This window comes from Rattus norvegicus, chromosome 2 (genome assembly GCF_036323735.1).
Source record: "Rattus norvegicus strain BN/NHsdMcwi chromosome 2, GRCr8, whole genome shotgun sequence".
NCBI lineage: Eukaryota > Metazoa > Chordata > Mammalia > Rodentia > Muridae > Rattus > Rattus norvegicus.
Window position 1 is genome coordinate 146,226,806 of NC_086020.1, and position 22,952 is coordinate 146,249,757.

The 22,952-nt window shown below is 38.2% G+C and overlaps 1 protein-coding gene across 2 annotated transcripts; it reads left to right on the forward strand.

The window, feature by feature from the left end:
• Positions 1–809: 809 nt before the first annotated feature.
• On the forward strand, positions 810–22,735 carry Aadacl2fm2l1 (AADACL2 family member 2 like 1). 2 transcript variants are annotated; one of them, XM_578020.8, is made up of 5 exons: positions 810–1,055; positions 2,406–2,628; positions 4,876–4,945; positions 5,740–5,911; positions 20,926–22,735. In XM_578020.8, the coding sequence occupies exons 1-5, from the start codon at positions 918–920 to the stop codon at positions 21,526–21,528; spliced, it is 1,206 nt and encodes a 401-aa protein (XP_578020.5). In that variant the 5' UTR covers positions 810–917; the 3' UTR covers positions 21,529–22,735. The 2 variants fall into 2 exon arrangements, with proteins under 2 accessions (XP_578020.5, XP_063138837.1); XM_063282767.1 differs by lacking the exon at positions 5,740–5,911 and having other exon boundaries at positions 811–1,055; positions 20,926–22,731.
• Positions 22,736–22,952: the final 217 nt, after the last annotated feature.

Consider the following 22,952-nt stretch of genomic DNA (forward strand, 5'->3'; position numbering starts at 1 on the left):
TTAAGGACAACAACCGCTGGACAAGGACAGAAGGTGGAAACAAATTCACCTTATTATGATTAGAATTATAACAAGTTTGCTCAAGAAGAGAGGAAAAAGTGTGAAATGACGCCTTCTTTTCATTTTTCTTCTATTCATACTTTCAGTGCATCTAATGATATCCAATCACATCTGCAAGCTTCTCGGGACCAACACAAACATTATTCTCTCCTGTAAACACTCTTACACGCACACCCAGGAACAATAATTTACTGACATAAAGCAGCTAATTTGAGTCATGTTGACTCATGAATTTGATTCATGATATCATGCTATCTTCTAAAAGCCAGAATGTTTGCTGAAATACTTGTTCTGAACTTTCTGGTAATTCTGGTCCAGGCTTAATGCTTTAGCTTGCTGCATGATAGAACTTGAACAAGTCTGCACATACCCTTTCTTTCATTCTCAAACTTGGTCCACACTAGGCAGAGTTTGTTAACCTAGGCAATAATACTTAGTGATGATATTAGCATGAGTTTTGACTGGATATCAAGTAACTTTCTATAATCCTGTTAGAAAATATTGCAACTACAAAAGATTACTTCAAGAATTATCCAGGGCTTGAATTTAGACCCTGATTCCCTAAAACAATTTCGTGATGATATTAATACCACAGAATGAAGAAACACTGCAGGAAATTTAAATTACATGTTATTAAACGGTACCTCACCTGACGAATTTCAACATCTCTTTCAGAATATGTTACTAAACAAGTTAGAACTGGCACTGTAGTGTTTGATTAAGTATCAACTTCACTTCACATCGTGAGAGTAGTTGTGTTTATCTGTGAGGGTTCCCAGTGTGTACTCATTCTGTGGCTTTTTATTCAGTATCATGGAAATATTTTAACATGTGCACTGGGAAGAGGCTGGGTTACCATGGGATTCCAAGCTCTCTGTGTGGGGCTGCTTTGTGTTAGCTTTTTATCTTATATTTATACACCCATGCCTGACAACATTGAAGAAACCTGGAAAGTAATGGCCCTGGATGCAGTTGCTAAAACTTGTAACCTTGTGGTAAGTAATAGAAAACTTTTGAGTATTTTGACAAAACTATTGATATTATAATAGAAGCATTACTTTTTAAAGAATATTGTTAACTTGATTTTTACTTGCATTCTAAGAAAAATAAACCTGGTCCCATAATTATATTTTAGCATAAAGATATTAATTATTGTTAACAGTACTTGTTTAATATTAAATTAGAAGTTTTCATATCTCCATATCTTCTTCTAATGTCTGTCTCCAATTCTAAACTGCTGGAATTCTGGGGTTATCTTAGAATATACAGAATGAATATAAGTCCAATAATAAGTCCAATAATTATTCCTGTATAGTCAGAAACTAGTACTTTTGATGCATATATATATATATATCTATATATATGCTTTATTTGAATATACATAGCTCTCCACTTCTCCACTGTCTTCTAATTGTATAGTTTATATTAGAGGAAAAAGATATTCAGAAGAGCGTACAAAGAGAATAAAAGCTGAAATTTGAGCCTCAAGCTGCATGATTCAACTGTGCTCTTGTATGTGCAAAGTGGGCCCTCGTAGAAATGTTCTTTAATGGCTCTGACAGATGGAGGGTAAAAATCCTAGGGTGTAAAATCAGTAGCTGATCAGAAGTGACATCATTTTCAGGTATAAAAGAAAGAGGCACAAGCTCTATGACATAGCATTCTCCAACTAATGGTCTCTGAATTTCCGTGTCTTTCTCCCACAGTTCTCTTTTTCAAAAGTACTAATTCTTTGATTGAAGAATGAGTACATGAGCCAGCCCATGTCAGTTCTCTTGTGATTATTTCACATGTATTTAAACCCCAGGGTGAGAAATATGCATGCTTTTATCAAAATTACAACTTAATCTGTTAAAACATACCATGATGCTCTTACTTTCTTAGCTTCACATGTTCCCAACCATTATGTATATATCACTAAAATATACACTTTATGTATTTGCTGTTATGAATTATTATACTGTACTTTTAAAATTATAATAGAAGAGATAAAGTAGTAATTAAAGTTCATCCTGGAAAACTTAAATGTCTTTAATAATTTTAGCACTGAATCACAATTTAGATTACAAAGACAATAAAACTTTGATTTTTATCATATGAAAGCAAAACTAAAGTTCTTTATAATAAAGCCTTGATAAAATATGTGCATTATTGTGAAATCATATGCTGTTTAGAACGAATTTTGTAAAATGTCCACACATAATCTTGAGAAAATTCCTTCTAAAATAAAATTAAGTTATAAAATCTAGAGTATTATCACACTGTTTATTTTATTATTTCATCTTTTACATTGTTGTTATTAAAAGAAAAGTGCATAATGTTTAAAATCTGTCTTGTTTTTATAGGCCACATTATGTGATAACATAGGTCTTATGAAATATGAAGATGTATTAGCAATTTTAGCATCAGCACACTTTACAAAACCAGTTTCAGATGAAAACGTTACAGTGATTGACACAGACTTTTGTGACATCCCTGTTCGTCTGTACTTACCAAAGAGGAAGTCTGAAAGACGGAGACCAGCTGTGATTTTCATTCATGGTGGTGCCTTTGTCTTGGGAAGTTATAGTAAGTGTATTTTGATATGTTTGTTATTGATATATTTCTATTGAAATCATTGCTGTGTACCAATGTGTCAACAGACATTTCTCAGTACAATGTTGGTTTGAGTAATGTGTGTATGCTAACAGAGTTACATTGGGAAGTATGGGTCATAGTTCACCCTCTTTTTTATATATACATTGGTAGTAAAACAACCAAGTAGAAAAAAGATGCCTGTGTTAGAAATTAGTGTCTTAAAGTAACATACAGATATCTTAAACTTGAAAGTACAAATAGTAAACTTGGAATTTAGAGTTAAATATCTTAATCACATCAATTAAATAAACGCTTAGTATAATGTGAGACAGGTATTTGATTGTTAGATATGAAATAATATAGCTGCTGCCATGCTATAGCTAAACTTTTTTCAAGTGGTGGAGTATGATATAACAATATCGACGATTAGAAAACAGAGCATAACTTTGTACTACAATTATAGAAGTGATATGGAGCTGAGGGGTCAGTTCTTGCCTGGAAGTGAGTGGAGTAGCTAAGACAGACAGACTGACGGAATCTTAAACACATACCAGTTTAGACGTTTGATAACATAGATTCACTACACAGAAAAGTTTGGGATATTGCACTTCACAGATGTAACAAACAGGTGATAGCACTCCTGCCCTCAATGAAACTGTACTTAATTATAATATCCAGTATTTCATCTTCATAATTTGTGAACATTTTAAGATAAGCAAAAAGGCCACTGTGGAAAGCTGGGCATGCAAATGAATGAGCAAGTTTCTTCATGTTTTAGTTGTGAAGGAACAAATAGATTAAGAAATATTTTCAGTCCCATGGTTGGCTGGCAGCTGGCAGAGCCTCTCGGAGGATAGCCATAATAGGCTCCTGTCAGCAAACACTTCTTGGCATCAACAACAGTGTCGGGTTTGGTGTCTGCAGATGGGATAGATCCCTAGGAGGGAGCAGTGGATCAGTCTCTGCTCCACCCAAGGGAGTTAGGTGAGGAACTAAAAGAGCTGAAGGCGTTCTTAACCTCATAGGAAGAACAGCAACATCAACCAACCATATCCCCCAGAACTGCCAGGGACTAAACCACCAATCAAAGTGTACACGCGGAGGGACACATGCCTCCAGTAACATTGGTAGCAAAGGTTTGCTTTATCTGACATCGGTGGAAGTGGATGTCTTGTAAAGGCTTGATGCCCCAGCTTTGGGGAATGCTAGGGCAGTGAGGCAGGAGTGGGTACATGGGTGGGTGGGAGAGCACCCTCTTAGAATCAGGTGGAAGGGGTGACAGAATAGGTGGTTTTTAGAGGGCAAACCCCGGAAGGGGGCTAACATTTGAAATATAAATAAATTACCAGTGTTTATACATATTTTCAAAGTCCCACACTTAGAAACGGGAGAACGCAAAGGACCTCTGAACAGAATCCAGGGGATTAAGGTTCCTGCTGAGCCGCCCATGCATGCTCTCAGTGTTGCTGGAAAATGCCACCTCTTAGAAGCAGTTAGGCCCTTAGTTTTGCTTCAGTGACATTTCTTTTTTTTTTCTTTTTCTTTTTCTTTTTTTCGGAGCTGGGAACCAAACCCAGGTCCTTGCGCTTGCTAGGCAAGCGCTCTACCCCTGAGCTAAATCCCCAACCCCTTCAGTGACATTTCTAATTTGCCATCCTGTTTCCAACCTCATATGTTTGGTATCTCCCAGTCCTCCTCTCTCCATACCTGTCTATACTGTTTGAAACTTATTGGCATCTTATTGATCCCCTCTTCATTACTCATCCCGGGATAAGACATGTTCATCTTTTGGTCAAGATGAGTCTCTATTTTACCAGGAATTATATTTTCTTCCAAATCATCACCTGATTTGTGTTTCTTCTACCTGCAATTGTACGTCCTCTTTTGGTTCCTAAGTATGCGCTGTCTTTTCTACCTTGACCTGTCTCAGTCCCCGGTCATGCTAATTATTTCTTAACATTCTTTATTTTCTGAGACTTGTTTCAACTCAATTTCAGATATTCTAATACTTCTTCCAAGAGTTTTATGGAGTATGTTAGTAACGAGTTATGGACAATCGTTTTCTTGAGCTCTGACAGTGCTGTCTGTGACCATAAAAATGATTACAGAGCTCCAATCAACTGATCAGCCAATCAATCAACCAACCAATCAAATTCACAGTTCTAGCACTTTCACGACTCTTCTGTGTTTCATTGTTTGCAGAACCATGCTATATTTCTTTCTTTCATTTCATTTCAGAGATAGCAGCCTATGATGATCTGAACAGATTGACTGCAAACAAGCTCGACGCTGTTGTTGTGGGAATAGAGTAAGATAAAACTGATTCTTCTAGCCACAGTCCATGCATTCACAATATAACTTGGTCTATTCAGAGCTGTCATCCAACCAACAATACACATATCCTATGGATTTTTATTTATATTATTTTTTATATATTTTTATGTCAATGCATCCTCAAATACATCAGTATTTACTTTGAATTCTGCCATTTTAGCTAATAGTGTGAGAGTAGAATAATAAGCACATTTTTTTTTACAGTTATGACCTTTCTTAGAATATGAACTCCAGGATTCTCAAGTGTCTCATTTATCTGCAAGTAAAATTAAAGTTCTCACTCATGTACAAGAAGGTATACTCATTATATGCTTGAGATATTGGAATTTATTTGACCTGTTTATAAACATTGCATTGTATGCCATTCTAACTCTATGAGGTAATACTATTTTCATATATAGAACATATCAAGACATTATCCAAATGATAAGTCTTAATATTCACACAACAAACTTTTGCTGAAATTTAAATATTATACCAAATATATGAGCAAATACTTAATTTTAGGACTTCATATCTATCTACTGTGCTACTGAAATTCTCAGTAACAGTACTGAAAAATCATGGTGTATCTCGCCAACTCTATAGTGAAGAAATAGACTTAGACCCAATACCTGAATCTATTACCAATAAGTTCTAGTTAATTGGTGAGACTTAGGATTCAAAGTAGGGCCAGCATATCAGTGTATCTTGTGGTGAGAGTGAGATATTTCCTTGCATAACTTTAACAAGGGTTTTGTTGTGGTTTTGCTTAATTTACCTTTAAAGCTACAGACTTGCTCCCAAGTATCCTTTCCCAGCTGCCCTTGAAGACTGTGTTTATGTGATCAAGTTCTTTCTCCAGGAGAAAGTTCTTGCAAAATACAGAGTGGATCCCTCACGCATCTGCATTATGGGAGACAGCTCTGGGGGTACCTTGGCAGCAACAGTGACTCAACTGGTATGTTGTATGTATTATATATGTTTTAATCCTAATGCAAAAGAAGCTGTGTTTGAATTACTTTTATACTGTTATCTCTAAAATTTGACTTAAACAAGGATGATTGTCCATTTTGCATGATATTGCTTTGGATATGAATTTATTATCTAATGCTAAGGACAGCTTTTAAAATCCTACATTTTTTTAAATTTTATTTTTCTTCAATATTTTATGTGTCTTAGTCAGGGTTTCTATTTCTGTAGAAACATCATGACCAAGAAGCAAGTTGGGGAGGTGGGCACTCCTGAGGCTGCAGAGCGGAAGAGACCACCAACACTGCTCACCCCTGCCCACATCCCTGGCCCAAGAGGAAACTGTATAAGGCCTCTGGGCTCCCGTGGGGGAGGGCCCAGGAGCGGCAGGACACCTGCCTGAGACACCGCTGGAACCTGAAAGAAACAGACCAGATAAACAGTTCTCTGCACCCAAATCCTGTGGGAGGGAGAGCTAAACCTTCAGAGAGGCAGACAAGCCTGGGAAACCAGAAGAGACTGCTCCCTGCACGCACATCTCGGACGCCAGAGGAAAAAGCCAAAGACCATCTGGAACCCTGGTGCACTGAAGCTCCCGGAAGGGGCGGCACAGGTCTTCCTGGTTGCTGCCGCTGCAGAGAGCCCCTGGGCAGCACCCCACCAGCGAACCTGAGCCTCGGGGCACAGGTAAGACCAAGTTTTCTGCTGCAAGAAAGCTGCCTGGTGAGCTTGGGACACACGGAAGCAGAATTTCTCTAGGACCGGGCACATTCTGTGTTTACCGGAAGTCCCACACCCGCGGATCCTGGCCCGCAGCAGCTCTCTGCTCCCACACCCGGTGAGAGAGAGACCCAACCGCCTGGTCAGGTGGGCACTCCTGAGGCTGCAGAGCAGAAGAGACCACCAACACTGCTCACCCCTGCCCACATCCCTGGCCCAAGAGGAAACTGTATAAGGCCTCTGGGCTCCCGTGGGGGAGGGCCCAGGAGCGGCAGGACCCCTGCCTGAGACACCGCCGGAACCTGAGGGAAACAGACCAGATAAACAGTTCTCTGCACCCAAATCCCGTGGGAGGGAGAGCTAAACCTTCAGAGAGACAGACAAGCCTGGGAAACCAGAAGGGACTGCTCTCTGTACATACATCTCGGACGCCAGAGGAAAAAGCCAAAGACCATCTGGAACCCTGGTGCACTGAAGCTCCCGGAAACGGCCGCACAGGTCTTCCTGGTTGGTGCGGCTGCAGAGATCCAGCGGGCAGGACCCCACTAGCGAACTTGAGCCTCGGGACCACAAGTAAGACCAACTTTTCTGCTGCAAGAAAGCTGCCTGGTGAGCTTGGGACACACGGAAGCAGAATTTCTCTAGGACCGGGCACATTCTGTGTTTACCGGAAGTCCCACACCCGCGGATCCTGGCCCGCAGCAGCTCTCTGCTCCCACACCCGGTGAGAGAGAGACCCAACCGCCTGGTCAGGTGGGCACTCCTGAGGCTGCAGAGCAGAAGAGACCACCAACACTGCTCACCCCTGCCCACATCCCTGGCCCAAGAGGAAACTGTATAAGGCCTCTGGGCTCCCGTGGGGGAGGGCCCAGGAGCGGCAGGACCCCTGCCTGAGACACCGCCGGAACCTGAGGGAAACAGACCAGATAAACAGTTCTCTGCACCCAAATCCCGTGGGAGGGAGAGCTAAACCTTCAGAGAGACAGACAAGCCTGGGAAACCAGAAGGGACTGCTCTCTGTACATACATCTCGGACGCCAGAGGAAAAAGCCAAAGACCATCTGGAACCCTGGTGCACTGAAGCTCCCGGAAACGGCCGCACAGGTCTTCCTGGTTGGTGCGGCTGCAGAGATCCAGCGGGCAGGACCCCACTAGCGAACTTGAGCCTCGGGACCACAAGTAAGACCAACTTTTCTGCTGCAAGAAAGCTGCCTGGTGAACTCAAGACACAGGCCCACAGGAACAGCTGAAGACCTGTAGAGAGGAAAAACTACACGCCTGAAAGCAGAACACTCTGTCCCCATAACTGACTGAAAGAGAGGAAAACAGGTCTACAGCACTCCTGACACACAGGCTTATAGGACAGTCTAGCCACTGTCAGAAATAGCAGAACGAAGTAACACTAGAGATAAACTGATGGCGAGAGGCAAGTGCAGGAACCCAAGCAACAGAAACCAAGACTACATGGCACCATCGGAGCCCAATTCTCCCATCAAAACAAACATGGAATATCCAAACACACCAGAAAAGCAAGATCTAGTTTCAAAATCATTTTTGATCATGATGCTGGAGGACTTCAAGAAAGACGTGAAGAACTCCCTTAGAGAACAAGTAGAAGCCTACAGAGAGGAATCGCAAAAATGCCTGAAAGAATTTCAGGAAAACATAAATAAACAGGTAGAAGCCCATAGAGAAGAGACACAAAAATCCCTGAAAGAATTCCAGGAAAACATAAATAAACAAGTAGAAGCCCATAGAGAGGAGACACAAAAATCCCTGAAAGAATTCCAGGAAAACACAATCAAACAGTTGAAGGAATTAAAAATGGAAATAGAAGCAATCAAGAAAGAACACATGGAAACAACCCTGGATATAGAAAACCAAAAGAAGAGACAAGGAGCTGTAGATACAAGCTTCACCAACAGAATACAAGAGATGGAAGAGAGAATCTCAGGAGCAGAAGATTCCATAGAAATCATTGACTCAACTGTCAAAGATAATGTAAAGCGGAAAAAGCTACTGGTCCAAAACATACAGGAAATCCAGGACTCAATGAGAAGATCAAACCTAAGGATAATAGGTATAGAAGAGAGTGAAGACTCCCAGCTCAAAGGACCAGTAAATATCTTCAACAAAATCATAGAAGAAAACTTCCCTAACCTAAAAAAAGAGATACCCATAGGCATACAAGAAGCCTACAGAACTCCAAATAGATTGGACCAGAAAAGAAACACCTCCCGTCACATAATTGTCAAAACACCAAACGCACAAAATAAAGAAAGAATATTAAAAGCAGTAAGGGAAAAAGGTCAAGTAACATATAAAGGCAGACCTATCAGAATCACACCAGACTTCTCGCCAGAAACTATGAAGGCCAGAAGATCCTGGACTGATGTCATACAGACCCTAAGAGAACACAAATGCAAGCCCAGGTTACTGTATCCAGCAAAACTCTCAATTAACATTGATGGAGAAACCAAGATACTCCATGACAAAACCAAATTTACACATATCTTTCTACAAATCCAGCACTACAAAGGATAATAAATGGTAAAGCCCAACATAAGGAGGCAAACTATACCCTAGAAGAAGCAAGAAACTAATCGTCTTGGCAACAAAACAAAGAGAATGAAAGCACACAAACATAACCTCACATCCAAATATGAATATAACGGGAAGCAATAATCACTATTCCTTAATATCTCTCAATATCAATGGCCTCAACTCCCCAATAAAAAGACATAGATTAACAAACTGGATACGCAACGAGGACCCTGCATTCTGCTGCCTACAGGAAATACACCTCAGAGACAAAGACAGACACTACCTCAGAGTGAAAGGCTGGAAAACAACTTTCCAAGCAAATGGTCAGAAGAAGCAAGCTTGAGTAGCCATTCTAATATCAAATAAAATCAATTTTCAACTAAAAGTCATCAAAAAAGATAAGGAAGGACACTTCATATTCATCAAAGGAAAAATCAACCAAGATGAACTCTCAATCCTAAATATCTATGCCCCAAATACAAGGGCACCTACATACGTAAAAGAAACCTTACTAAAGCTCAAAACACACATTGCACCTCACACAATAATAGTGGGAGATTTCAACACCCCACTCTCATCAATGGACAGATCATGGAAACAGAAATTAAACAGTGATGTCGACAGACTAAGAGAAGTCATGAGCGAAATGGACTTAACGGATATTTATAGAACATTCTATCCTAAAGCAAAAGGATATACCTTCTTCTCAGCTCCTCATGGTCCTTTCTCCAAAATTGACCATATAATTGGTCAAAAAACAGGCCTCAACAGGTACAGAAAGATAGAAATTATCCCATGCGTGCTAACGGACCACCACGGCCTAAAACTGGTCTTCAATAACAATAAGGGAAGAATGCCCACATATACGTGGAAATTGAACAATGCTCTACTCAATGATAACCTGGTCAAGGAAGAAATAAAGAAAGAAATTAAAAACTTTTTAGAATTTAATGAAAATGAAGGTACAACATACCCAAACTTATGGGACACAATGAAAGCTGTGCTAAGAGGAAAACTCATAGCGCTGAGTGACTGCAGAAAGAAACAGGAAAGAGCATATATCAGCAGCTTGACAGCACACCTAAAAGCTCTAGAACAAAAAGAAGCAAATACACCCAGGAGGAGTAGAAGGCAGGAAATAATCAAACTCAGAGCTGAAATCAACCAAGTAGAAACAAAAAGGACCATAGAAAGAATCAACAGAACCAAAAGTTGGTTCTTTGAGAAAATCAACAAGATAGATAAACCCTTAGCCAGACTAACGAGAGGACACAGAGAGTGCGTCCAAATTAACAAAGTCAGAAATGAAAAGGGAGACGTAACTACAGATGCAGAGGAAATTCAAAAAATCATCAGATCTTACTATAAAAGCCTATATTCAACAAAACTTGAAAATCTGCAGGAAATGGACAATTTCCTAGACAGATACCAGGTATCGAAGTTAAATCCGGAACAGATAAACCAGTTAAACAACCCCATAACTCCTAAGGAAATAGAAGCAGTCATTAAAGGTCTCCCAACCAAAAAGAGTCCAGGTCCAGACGGGTTTAGTGCAGAATTCTATCAAACCTTCATAGAAGACCTCATACCAATATTATCCAAACTATTCCACAAAATTGAAACAGATGGAGCCCTACCGAATTCCTTCTACGAAGCCACAATTACTCTTATACCTAAACCACACAAAGACACAACAAAGAAAGAGAACTTCAGACCAATTTCCCTTATGAATATCGACGCAAAAATACTCAATAAAATTCTGGCAAACCGAATTCAAGAGCCCATCAAAACAATCATCCACCATGATCAAGTAGGCTTCATCCCAGGCATGCAGGGATGGTTTAATATACGGAAAACCATCAACGTGATCCATTATATAAACAAACTGAAAGAACAGAACCACATGATCATTTCATTAGATGCTGAGAAAGCATTTGACAAAATTCAACACCCCTTCATGATAAAAGTCCTGGAGAGAATAGGAATTCAAGGCCCATACCTAAACATAGTAAAAGCCATATACAGCAAACCAGTTGCTAACATTAAACTAAATGGAGAGAAACTTGAAGCAATCCCACTAAAATCAGGGACTAGACAAGGCTGCCCACTCTCTCCCTACTTATTCAATATAGTTCTTGAAGTTCTAGCCAGAGCAATCAGACAACAAAAGGAGATCAAAGGGATACAGATCGGAAAAGAAGAGGTCAAAATATCACTATTTGCAGATGACATGATAGTATATTTAAGTGATCCCAAAAGTTCCACCAGAGAACTACTAAAGCTGATAAACAATTCAGCAAAGTGGCTGGGTATAAAATTAACTCAAATAAATCAGTTGCCTTCCTCTATACAAAAGAGAAACAAGCCGAGAAAGAAATTAGGGATACGACACCCTTCATAATAGTCCCAAATAATATAAAGTACCTCGGTGTGACTTTAACCAAGTAAGTAAAAGATCTGTACAATAAGAACTTCAAGACACTGAGGAAAGAAATTAAAGAAGACCTCAGAAGATGGAAAGATCTCCCATGCTCATGGATTGGCAGGATTAATATAGGAAAAATGGCCATTTTACCAAAAGCAATCTACAGATTCAATGCAATCCCCATCAAAATACCAATCCAATTCTTCAAAGAGTTAGACAGAACAATTTGCAAATTCATCTGGAATAACAAAAAAACCAGGATAGCTAAAGCTATCCTCAACAATAAAAGGACTTCAGGGGGAATCACTATCCCTGAACTCAAGCAGTATTACAGAGCAATAGTGATAAAAACTGCATGGTATTGGTACAGAGACAGACAGATAGACCAATGGAATAGAATTGAAGACCCAGAAATGAACCCACACACCTATGGTCACTTGATTTTTGACAAAGGAGCCAAAACCATCCAATGGAAAAAAGATAGCATTTTCAGCAAATGGTGCTGGTTCAACTGGAGGACAACATGTAGAAGAATGCAGATCGATCCATGTTTATCACCCTGTACAAAGCTTAAGTCCAAGTGGATCAAGCACCTCCACATCACACCAGACACACTCAAACTAATATAAGAAAAACTAGGGAAGCATCTGGAACACATGGGCACTGGAAAAAATTTCATGAACAAAACACCAATGGCTTATGCTCTAAGATCAAGAATCGACAAATGGGATCTCATAAAACTGCCAAGCTTCTGTAAGGCAAAGGACACTGTGTTAGGACAAAACGGCAACCAACAGATTGGGAAAAGATCTTTACCAATCCTACAACAGATAGAGGCCTTATATCCAAAATACACAAAGAACTCAAGAAGTTAGACCGCAGGGAAACAAATAACCCTATTAAAAAATGGGGTTCAGAGCTAAACAAAGAATTCACAGCTGAGGAATGCCGAATGGCTGAGAAACACCTAAAGAAATGTTCAACATCTTTAGTCATAAGGGAAATGCAAATCAAAACAACCCTGAGATTTCACCTCACACCAGTGAGAATGGCTAAAATCAAAAACTCAGGTGACAGCAGATGCTGGCGAGGATGTGGAGAAAGAGGAACACTCCTCCATTTTTGGTGGGATTGCAGACTGATAAAACCATTCTGGAAATCAGTCTGGAGGTTCCTCAGAAAATTGGACATTGAACTGCCTGAGGATCCAGCTATACCTCTCTTGGGCATATACCCAAAAGATGCCTCAACATATAAAAGAGACACGTGCTCCACTATGTTCATCCCAGCCTTATTTATAATAGCCAGAAGCTGGAAAGAACCCAGATGCCCTTCAACAGAGGAATGGATACAGAAAATGTGGTACATCTACACAATGGAATATTACTCAGCTATCAAAAACAACGACTTTATGAAATTCGTAGGCAAATGGTTGGAACTGGAAAATATCATCCTGAGTGAGCTAACCCAATCACAGAAAGACGTACATGGTATGCACTCATTGATAAGTGGCTATTAGCCCAAATGCTTGAATTACCCTAGATCCCTAGAACAAACGAAACTCAAGACGGATGATCAAAATGTGAATGCTTCACTCCTTCTTTAAATGAGGAAAAAGAATACCCTTGGCAGGGAAGGGAGAGGCAAAGATTAAAACAGAGACTGAAGGAACACCCATTCAGAGCCTGCCCCACACGTGGCCCATACATATACAGCCACCCAATTAGACAAGATGGATGAAGCAAAGAAGTGCAGACCGACAGGAGCCGGATGTAGATCTCTCCTGAGAGACACAGCCAGAATACAGCAAATACAGAGGCGAATGCCAGCAGCAAACCACTGAACTGAGAATAGGACCCCTGTTGAAGGAATCAGAGAAAGAACTGGAAGAGCTTGAAGGGGCTCGAGACCCCATATGTACAACAATGCCAAGCAACCAGAGCTTCCAGGGACTAAGCCACTACCTAAAGACTATACATGGACTGACCCTGGACTCTGACCCCATAGGTAGCAATGAATATCCTAGTAAGAGCACCAGTGGAAGGGGAAGCCCTGGGTCCTGCTAAGACTGAACCCCCAGTGAACTAGGCTATGGGGGGAGGGCGGCAATGGGGGGAGGGTTGGGAGGGGAACACCCATAAGGAAGAGGAGGGGGGAGGATGATATTTGCCTGGAAACCGGGAAAGGGAATAACACTTGAAATGTATATAAGAAATACTCAAGTTAATAAAAAAAAAAAGAAGCATGTTGGGGAGAAAAGGGTTTATTCAGCTTACACTTTCACTTTGCTCTTCATAACCAAAGTCAGGACTGGAACTCAAGCAAGTCAGAAAGCAGGAGCTAATGCAGAGGCCATTAGCTCCTGGCCATTTTTACTGGCTTGCTTCCCCTGGCTTGCTCAGCTTGCTCTCTTGTAGAACCCAGGAATACTAGCCCAGGGAAGGTGCCACCCACAATAGGTCTTCCCACCTTGATCACTAGTTGAGAAAATGCCTTACAGCTGGGTCTCATGGAGGCATTTCCACAACTGAAACTCCTTTTATCAGGTTATGTCAAGTTGACACACACAAAACCAGCCAGTACATTATGTATTAATATTTCAAATGTTATCCCCTTTCCTCCCTCTCCCTGCTTCTATGAGGATGCTCCCACCACTACCCACCCACTCCAACCTCAACATCCTGGCATTCCCTACATTGGGAAAATGAGCCTTCATAGGACCAAGGGCTTTTCCTCCTATTGATGCTGGACAACGCCATCCTCTGATACATATGTGGCTGGAGTCATGTGTCCCATCATGTGTACTAATTGATTGGGGGTCTAGTCCCTGAGAGCTCTGGTGGGGTCTGGTTGTTTGATATTGTTTTTCTTCCTATGGGGTTGCACACCCCTTCAGCTCATTTAGTCTTTTCTCTAACTCCTCCATTAGTGTCCCCTTGTTCAATTCAGTGGCTAGCTGTAAGCATCCTCACCTATTATCAGTAGGGCTTCGGCAGAGAGCCTCTCAGGGGACACACATATCTGGCCTCTGTCAGTAAATACTTCTTGGCTTCAGCAATATTGACTGGGTTTGGTGGCTGCATATAGGGCAGGAGAGATGGTTCAGTCATTAAAGGCTACGTTCATAACCAAAAATCATACATTTTTAAATGGTTGGAGGAAGGCTCTGGGCATTGAACGCAGGGCTGTGTATTTGCCAGGCAAATACTCTTCCAAGGACTATGCAACCTTCTCTTTTAAACTTGCTTTAAAACAGGCTTTTGTTGAGATTCCATGAACTGGTTTGTATTCTGTGCAGGTCTTGAACTTGTAAGCTTCCCACCCTAGCAACTCAAGAACCAAGTATTAGAAAACTGTAATAAAAACTCAGATTTACTATGAAAGTATTAGGTAAAAGTTCACCAATTGCAATGTCTTGCTCTATTCATTTCTATTCATTTATGGAGTTTTGCTGTTGTCGTTGTTCATATTTTCTGAATTTACATAGAAATATATAATTTACCATTTTTCTGTAATTATAGCTGAAGAGTGTATTAATACTTTTTAAAACTCCTCTAAAATATTCAACAAGAAGAAAATAGAGGGAAGAACTTATTCTGGCTCCTGGAACGTTAAGTGCATCATAGCAGCAAAGGCATGGCAGTGGTAGTTGACTATAGCTGTGGCAGTGGGAGTGTGAGGCTGCTTGCCATTACCTCTCAAGTCAAGAAGTCTGGTGACATGATTTCTGGTCCTCAGCTTCACCCAGTATGGAGGCACCTCCAAATTCAAGATCAAATTTATCCCTTAATTCCCTCTGAAATACCGTCATAGACACTCCACTCCCAGAGATGGGCTCCAGTCTCCATCTCCTACATGATTCTAAATCTAGGCCGGTGGATATGATGAGTAACCATGAGAATGTGTAAACATGTAGATATTCATAAATAACACCAGAGGACATATCATGCTTAGAAGAATTCCTACTCTAATAAAATTAAGTCACCACATAATGGATTCTTGCTGAGTAGAGCTAAATAATCACTATCAAATCGGTAATATTTTGAAAGGCAATCTCAATTCAACAGATGATTCAAAATCCTACAAATGCTTTTGTAGAATGAAATGAATATTCTGTACCCTTTTTATTATATAGACTGACTTCTTTTTGTAAAGTAGATATAGTCTCTACTATATTTGTTTGTACTATAATCGTTTGTATTGATTGAATTTTACTGAAATATTTATGTTTTCTTTACTTTAATCTAACTATCCAATCAGTAATATGTTTCTTCTTCAAGACAAAGTAATTTATTTTATGAAACCTATCCATTTTTCAAACTACTATAAAAATCCCAATGAAATGCAATCTTGTATCACCTAAAAACACTCAAAATTTTTCTTGAATCATTTTAATGTTTAGTTTGATGGAATCATTGGTGTACAAAAAGGCTCTCAAGTAGGTAATGGCCTTCTCATAGAAAAACACAAGTAGATGTACAAAAGTAGATTACATAAGGTATGTGTTTGTGGTATGAAAAACAGAACATTATTATTTCATTTATTAAGGGCAAAGAGTTTCTTGGGATTCTGATTCCTTGCATATTAAGTCTTACTGTATAAACAGAATGTTTTGACCAGTGGAAAACAATAACGTTATAGTATGGAGAAACATTGTTTAACACTGTTCATGACACTAGAAGCATATATATTATATATATTATATCAATATGACATATTCAATAGAATATATACTCAGTTCTCAATCATATTGCCAATGGTCTTATTTTACATACAGATGATATGTCTTTCATTAACCATAAATTATAATATTTTGCTGCATAAGTAAAAAGTACATGCAATGTAGTGCCCTAGGGTACTTATTTGTTGTTTTCTTTCCTAATTTGTTTTACAGAACTTTTTCCTTTCCCATCGATAATTATTATTTCTTCACACACATACTGAGCTTCACTTATGTTGGGACTTTAAGACACTGTGTATATTTTCAATGAAAAAATATACACCTCATTTTTAAGTTTTCTGTCATCTTTCATAAGGAAATGTTTAACTCATGAAAGCTATTGTGGCTTTTACTTGCCAACACAATTGAAACACACAAGCCTGGTCTTCTGCTCATCAGTGTGATCCACTATTCTATTAGACTCCATTGTACAGTGACAGATAACAGAGAAATTACTAAGACTACAGCAGCTGCACTTGTAACTGAGCCTCAGGTCCATCTTGAAACAGAACTTGCAATAAGACCTTGGCTGTCTTGCTTACAAAATATTTTCTAATGTATCATAAGAAAAGAATGGCAATATTTTAAACTGAGTGGCTGAAAACGAAAAAAATGTATTAGAGATTTAAAATGTGACACTTTATTAGGGACCAGCACTGTGCACCCCTAAGTTCACAAAGTTACAACTAGTCATTTAAAAAAGTGAAAATGTGATGAATGGCTTAGTTAAATTAGACAGAAGGACAGTTACATGACTCAGAAAGTGTCAGAGGTAAAAACATAAGAAAAAAAAACTAGAGTTTTGAATAAAAAGAGACTACCGTGCATTTAACTGACTAAGTTTTAGGCATAATATACACAGTATTTAGCTGGGTGGGTATGGCCTACAGCTTTAATTTCAGCACTCATGAGGCAGAGACAGGCAAGATTGGAGTTCGAAACATGCCTGAACCACAGAGCAAAGTCCAGGATAGCCAGACCTACATAGAGAAACAAATCTCTCTCTCTCATTTTGTGTCTAATTATATACATATGTATATATCTCTCTCGATATATATCTACATGTACAATTAATAAATAAATTCAATACTAACAAAATTTTATTTATTATAAAATGTAAAATAAAAATAATATACATAATTAATTATGTATGACAGCATATAGTTATATTGTAAAGATATTATATAAAATATATAATGTTTTACAATATATAATTATATGTGATAAAATACAATTATATAATATATAATTATATTGTAAAACATTATATAGTAAATATATATGAATAATACATAAGTATATAAAAATAAAATATATAATTATATATTACATGTATTATGTACTTATATACTTATGTACTTATATTTAGTTTTATACATTATATATATTTATGCTTGTTTTTTGAAACAGGGTTTTTTTTAAGTATATACTGTACACACCCACCCATACACACACATTCACACACTCATTGTTTAACATAAGGTGAGGAATTATTACTCAATTGGGACAAATATACAAATATTACTAAATATTATCAATTGGGACAACCATAAATTGATTTTTGAGTTTAGGAATTGAGTCTCTAGACCTGGCATTACAATATAAACACAGGTGTATATGATTATGGTAACAATTAAAGACTTACTATACTACATGAAATAGTTATTGTCAGAATGCTAAATCTTGTAGTTTTAGCTTGAAAAATGTCACTAACTTTTCACAATTTGATCCTTCAGCTGATTGAGGAAAAGCAAATCTGTTCTATGAGCTGAACTAAGACAGCTTAGAGCCTTGAATGCTAAATTAGCAAAAAGCATGAGGAAATATTTACGGATATTACATTTAAATTACTGCAAAATGAAGTTACTGAGGCTTCAAAGCTTCATCAAGTAAGGAGCCAGACCCATATGGACACACACATTTATAATAAATAAATAATAAACTTAAAGGTTTTTAATGCACTTAGATTATAAGACCAAATAACCAAATATGGTAAGAGATTAGGAGCATGCTACCTCAGGAACTCCTCTCTGTTGTGCTGAGATGCTGAAGGACGCATGGGTCCTACCGACATCATGTCCTTCTGCTCCACTCTGTGTACCCCGTGTCACCTTTGCTTTAGTGCTACCCAAACTGTCTTTACATTTTATTGTAGTGGCTACCGAAATAGAGTTAGGATGCCTGCAAGAAATGTCTGCAACTAAGCCAAGCAATTTTGCTCACCTTATTTATTGTAGACCTCTTTACAAGATCATAATTTTTCAGGGGTTGGGGATTTAGCTCAGTGGTAGAGCGCTTGCCTAGCAAGTGCAAGGCCCTGGGTTCGGTCCCCAGCTCTGAAAAAGAATCATAATTTTTCTAGTTGAGGAGACAGGAATCAGTCTTAAAGGTGTACTGCTTTTCTATTCAAGGTTATGGTATCAGGGTAATAGGACAGAAGCTCTCAAAGATTGTACAGAATGTAAAATCATTTTCTTTTCTGTTGTAAGGGTGACACACTTTCCACAAAGTCCAGGTTGGTGTCACAAGAGGCTGTCACATGTGAAAAGATTATGAGAATAGAAATGTGGCCACCAAGTCTCCTTTCTGTGATTCAGATGTTTTGGGTCCAGTTAGACCCTCTGACCCATGTGAGTTGACAAGGTTAAAACATGAATTGCTGTCCTTCATCAGGAGTTCAGTGTCCTGGATAAATGTGGACACTGACAATTCTTTAGCAATTGTCTTCTTCAGTGAAAATGGACCTTTAACGTGTCACCATTATCTCTATAGGTGATTTGGCATAGGGTACTCTGAAATTTCCTTAGTGCACTGAGAGCTACTATTTTAGGGTTTATAATAACTATGTAGATATTAATATTTGTGCTCTCTTTGTTCAAAAACCTTTTAATAATAAATTTTAAAAATGATAACTTAGTGGTAAAGACATATTCACAACATAAAGTCTTCAACGACTTCTGAGAATTAGTATATGTTTTTGCTACTTTTATTCTCACACTCTTCATTTAATGTCTGCATATTGGGGTTCACATATTTGCATGAATGTTTGTACAAGACTGTGCATTTTCAAGTGTGTGCTCATAAACATAGAAGCCAGAAGTTAACACTGGCAGTCAACATATTTCCCTATCAGAGTTTTGAAACTGGGTCTCTCATAGAGCCTGGAGAACACTGAGCAATCTAGATTGGCTGCCTCGTTAATTTCAGGGATCCCCTGGTGCCAACCTGACCCACACAGTGCTGGGGTAACAGGAGGTATATATTACATGCCCATCTGTACTCAAGTAAGCAAATCCTTTACTGACTAAGCTACCATCTCAATCCTTGCTCCTATTAATTTCTCATTTTTCTTCTGTATTTCAATATAAAATTAAAAGGTTAAATTAAGCTTTAACCTTGCTGTTTCTCAATACAATTGTGTGTGAACTCACTTGGGGACAGCACTGCTGCTACATATGAAGGAGCTACCACATGTCTTTGCCTCAGCTTTTTATTATGCTTGCCAGTAGATTTTTCTACTAATCTGAAAGACTGCAGTTTATTTATAAAATTTCCATTCCAAAGTTATTGTGAAGAATATGAAGACCATGGGAAAAAACTCTTAGAAATTTTTTTCTTCCTGAACTTGCAGGATCTCCCTTCTATTGTGCTCTGATATGGATTTGATCAGATAATTAGCCTTATGATGAGCTAATGAGATTTCATGGAATTCTGTCATGATTTTTGGAAGTGCTTTATGAGGTCAAGGCCTTGACAGCACTTTTCATAGCTTGGAATTTACTAAAGATTGGCAGCATCTACAATCACTGTTGCAGAACTGCCGTAGAAGCTGCTGCTATTGAAGTACTCATTCTCACAGGTAAAGGTTAGGCTCACTGCTGTGCAGTGTACAAAAAGAAAAGAATGTAGCTGCAGACTCATGACTCCTCTTATTTGATAAGAAACAGAGACTTCATATCTTTTTCTCATCTTCTGATTTTCATAAATTATTCTCGATATTGTGTATCACACCAGACTACTTAGATAAGTGCTAAATGCTTTCTTAGGCATTCCAAGGCCCATTAGACTTCAATTTATATGTAAGCATTGTCAATTGTATTTCATTATATTTATAGATATTACACATTATATTACTCAGATGAAAAATTCTTTTGGGGAAACTAGAGATGGTAACACATGGTTATTATTGTAGCAATTCAGAGACTGAAACAAGTGGACACTATGTTCCAGAACAACCCAGAAATGTTCAAAATGACTTTATTAAAGAAAACCACAATAGCCGAATTTCTAAAAACAAATAAACATGAAAAAAACAATATCATAAATGAAAATCTTGTCATCCTCATTAAGATGCTACCGATCATCTTCCTGTTTGATTTCCATGTATGAATAAATGTGTGTGCAACAGAGTGTGTTTTTGTTTCTGTATGGATGGGAGTGCAATGGCACTCTCTTGTCTCTAAAGTAGTGACTAATTGCATAGGAAAATTCACTAGATATTCAGATGATTTTATTTACTTCTAGCTACTAAAATGAAATTGTCGGTCCTTTTGTTTTAAACCTATTAATTCATTAGACTTCATTATCTTTCTAGCTACAGAATGATCCAAATTTCAAAGGTAGAATTAAAGCACAAGCCTTGATGTATCCAGGCCTACAGTCACTTGATACTTTTCTACCATCCCATCAAGAGTATCAACATGGTCCAGTTCTGACCAGGGAGATGATAATTAAGTTGCTTTGCCTATATGTGACTGAAGACCAAGTTCTACCCCAGGCTGCACTGAGGAACGAGCACATGCCTGAAGAATCGAGACACCTATTCAAGTTTGTTAACTGGAGTGACTTCCTTCCTGAGAAGTATAAAAAGAACCATGTTTACACTGAACCAGTTCTTGGAAAATTGAATGCTTCCTATCCAGTACTTGTGGACAGCAGGTTGTCGCCTTTGCTAGTCAATGACTCACAGTTACAGAGTTTGCCATTGACATACATTGTCACCTGTGAACATGATATCTTTAGAGATGACGGTCTCATTTACATCTCACGGCTTAGAAATGTTGGGGTTCAAGTTACTCATGAGCATATAGAGAAAGGAGTACATGGAGCCCTATCATTCACCAGCGCTCCAGTGTTTTTAAATTTAGGATTAAAATTAAGAGATAAGTATATTAATTGGTTAGAAGAAAATCTATAAGTGAAGCATGTAGCTGGGTAATCAATAAAGAAATCTGACTGATAAACTTTGAACTGTTGTATGATGAATGGGCACAATATTATTTGGCTAGTGGATAAAGCTACATTTCAATTTGAGTAAAAGTTACTGTATATGTTTGTGAAAGTTACTTCATTATTCCATCTTAGAAATATTGCTAAAATGAGGCAACATTTCATTATCTGTATTAATTACCATTTGTTGTGAAAAATATACTTTGAGTATTCAAAAATGGGAGAACAGTGGAAAGCATGTCTTTCATTACATGGGAACATTTTTGAGATTCATGGCAGTGATAAACCAAATTTCGGATATATTGCGTGAAAAAATAATTAAAAAAAATGGAATGGAGTCATGAGTAGTAGGTGGGTTAACACATTATTCTCTAGTAGACCAGTGTCAGAGAGGCAATCAGGTAGACATAGCTCTGTGAGTTCAAGGCCAGGTTGGTTTATGTAGCTAGTTGTAAGACAACTACTGCTATTTAGTGACACAATGTTCCAAACCAGTGAATAAGAAAGAAGAGTAAAGAAACCATGAATGAGGAAAAAGTGTGATAGACACAACTGTAATGACATTTGTATGAACTGAGCAGTATACTATAATTCTGCTATACTTTTTCCAATCATGTGTTCTCTATTCATTGCCATAATCTGCTCAAGGTGAATTAAGTTAGTTGTTCTTTTTACACACTTCTCATCAAGTCTATATTCTGCTTTTCATAAGAAAAATGTGTATATTGGAGGAAGTTTACTTGATCATGAACTGTTCCTAAAGTTTGAACATTTGTGCCTTACACTTTTGTAAGATCAAACTTGATGGAAACTTGTCTGAATTGTATTTATTGTGGGATAACACCTCTTAATGCATGATGGTAACTATTGATTGTAAGTAGGACTATTAATAGTATTATTTTGAATTTTTGTAATGAAGCATTGTGCACACAGAGATTGCATACCCAGAGAGTTATGCTAGTGGATGATCTCCAGACATGTTTGTTTCCCTGCGATGATAGAACACATCCTCCCATTAAAAAAAATCAACTCCTAAATAGCTACATTTCTACTCAGAAACATTAAAATTACTGTTTAATTTTCTCATATCCTGGTGATTCTTCTGCTTGTGTATATTTCTTTGATAGGTTTGGTGCATTTTTCTTAATGTTGAATAAATTTTATTTAATGGAAATTAAATATGTCTTGTGAATTTATTTGGTAATCTAATCTTCATCTCCAAATATATTTGCATTAATGTTTCTCTGCAGCTTGAGAAGTTTTGTTCATCTTGACTATGATTACTTCATTGTTGTCTTAGTATTCACCATAGGAGATTTTTCCTTGCCATTCAGACACTAAAATTGCTTAAGAAGTTTCTTTGCTGTTGTTGGTTAAGCATAATTTTGTAAG

Bases quoted from the DNA above. Each gene is read 5' to 3' on its own strand.
- Aadacl2fm2l1 (XM_578020.8), top strand. From the start codon at position 918: ATGGGATTCCAAGCTCTCTGTGTGGGGCTGCTTTGTGTTAGCTTTTTA. The intron at 1,056-2,405 runs GTAAGTAATAGA...TTGTTTTTATAG, and splicing joins CTAAAACTTGTAACCTTGTG to GCCACATTATGTGATAACAT. The intron at 4,946-5,739 runs GTAAGATAAAAC...TTACCTTTAAAG, and splicing joins GCTGTTGTTGTGGGAATAGA to CTACAGACTTGCTCCCAAGT.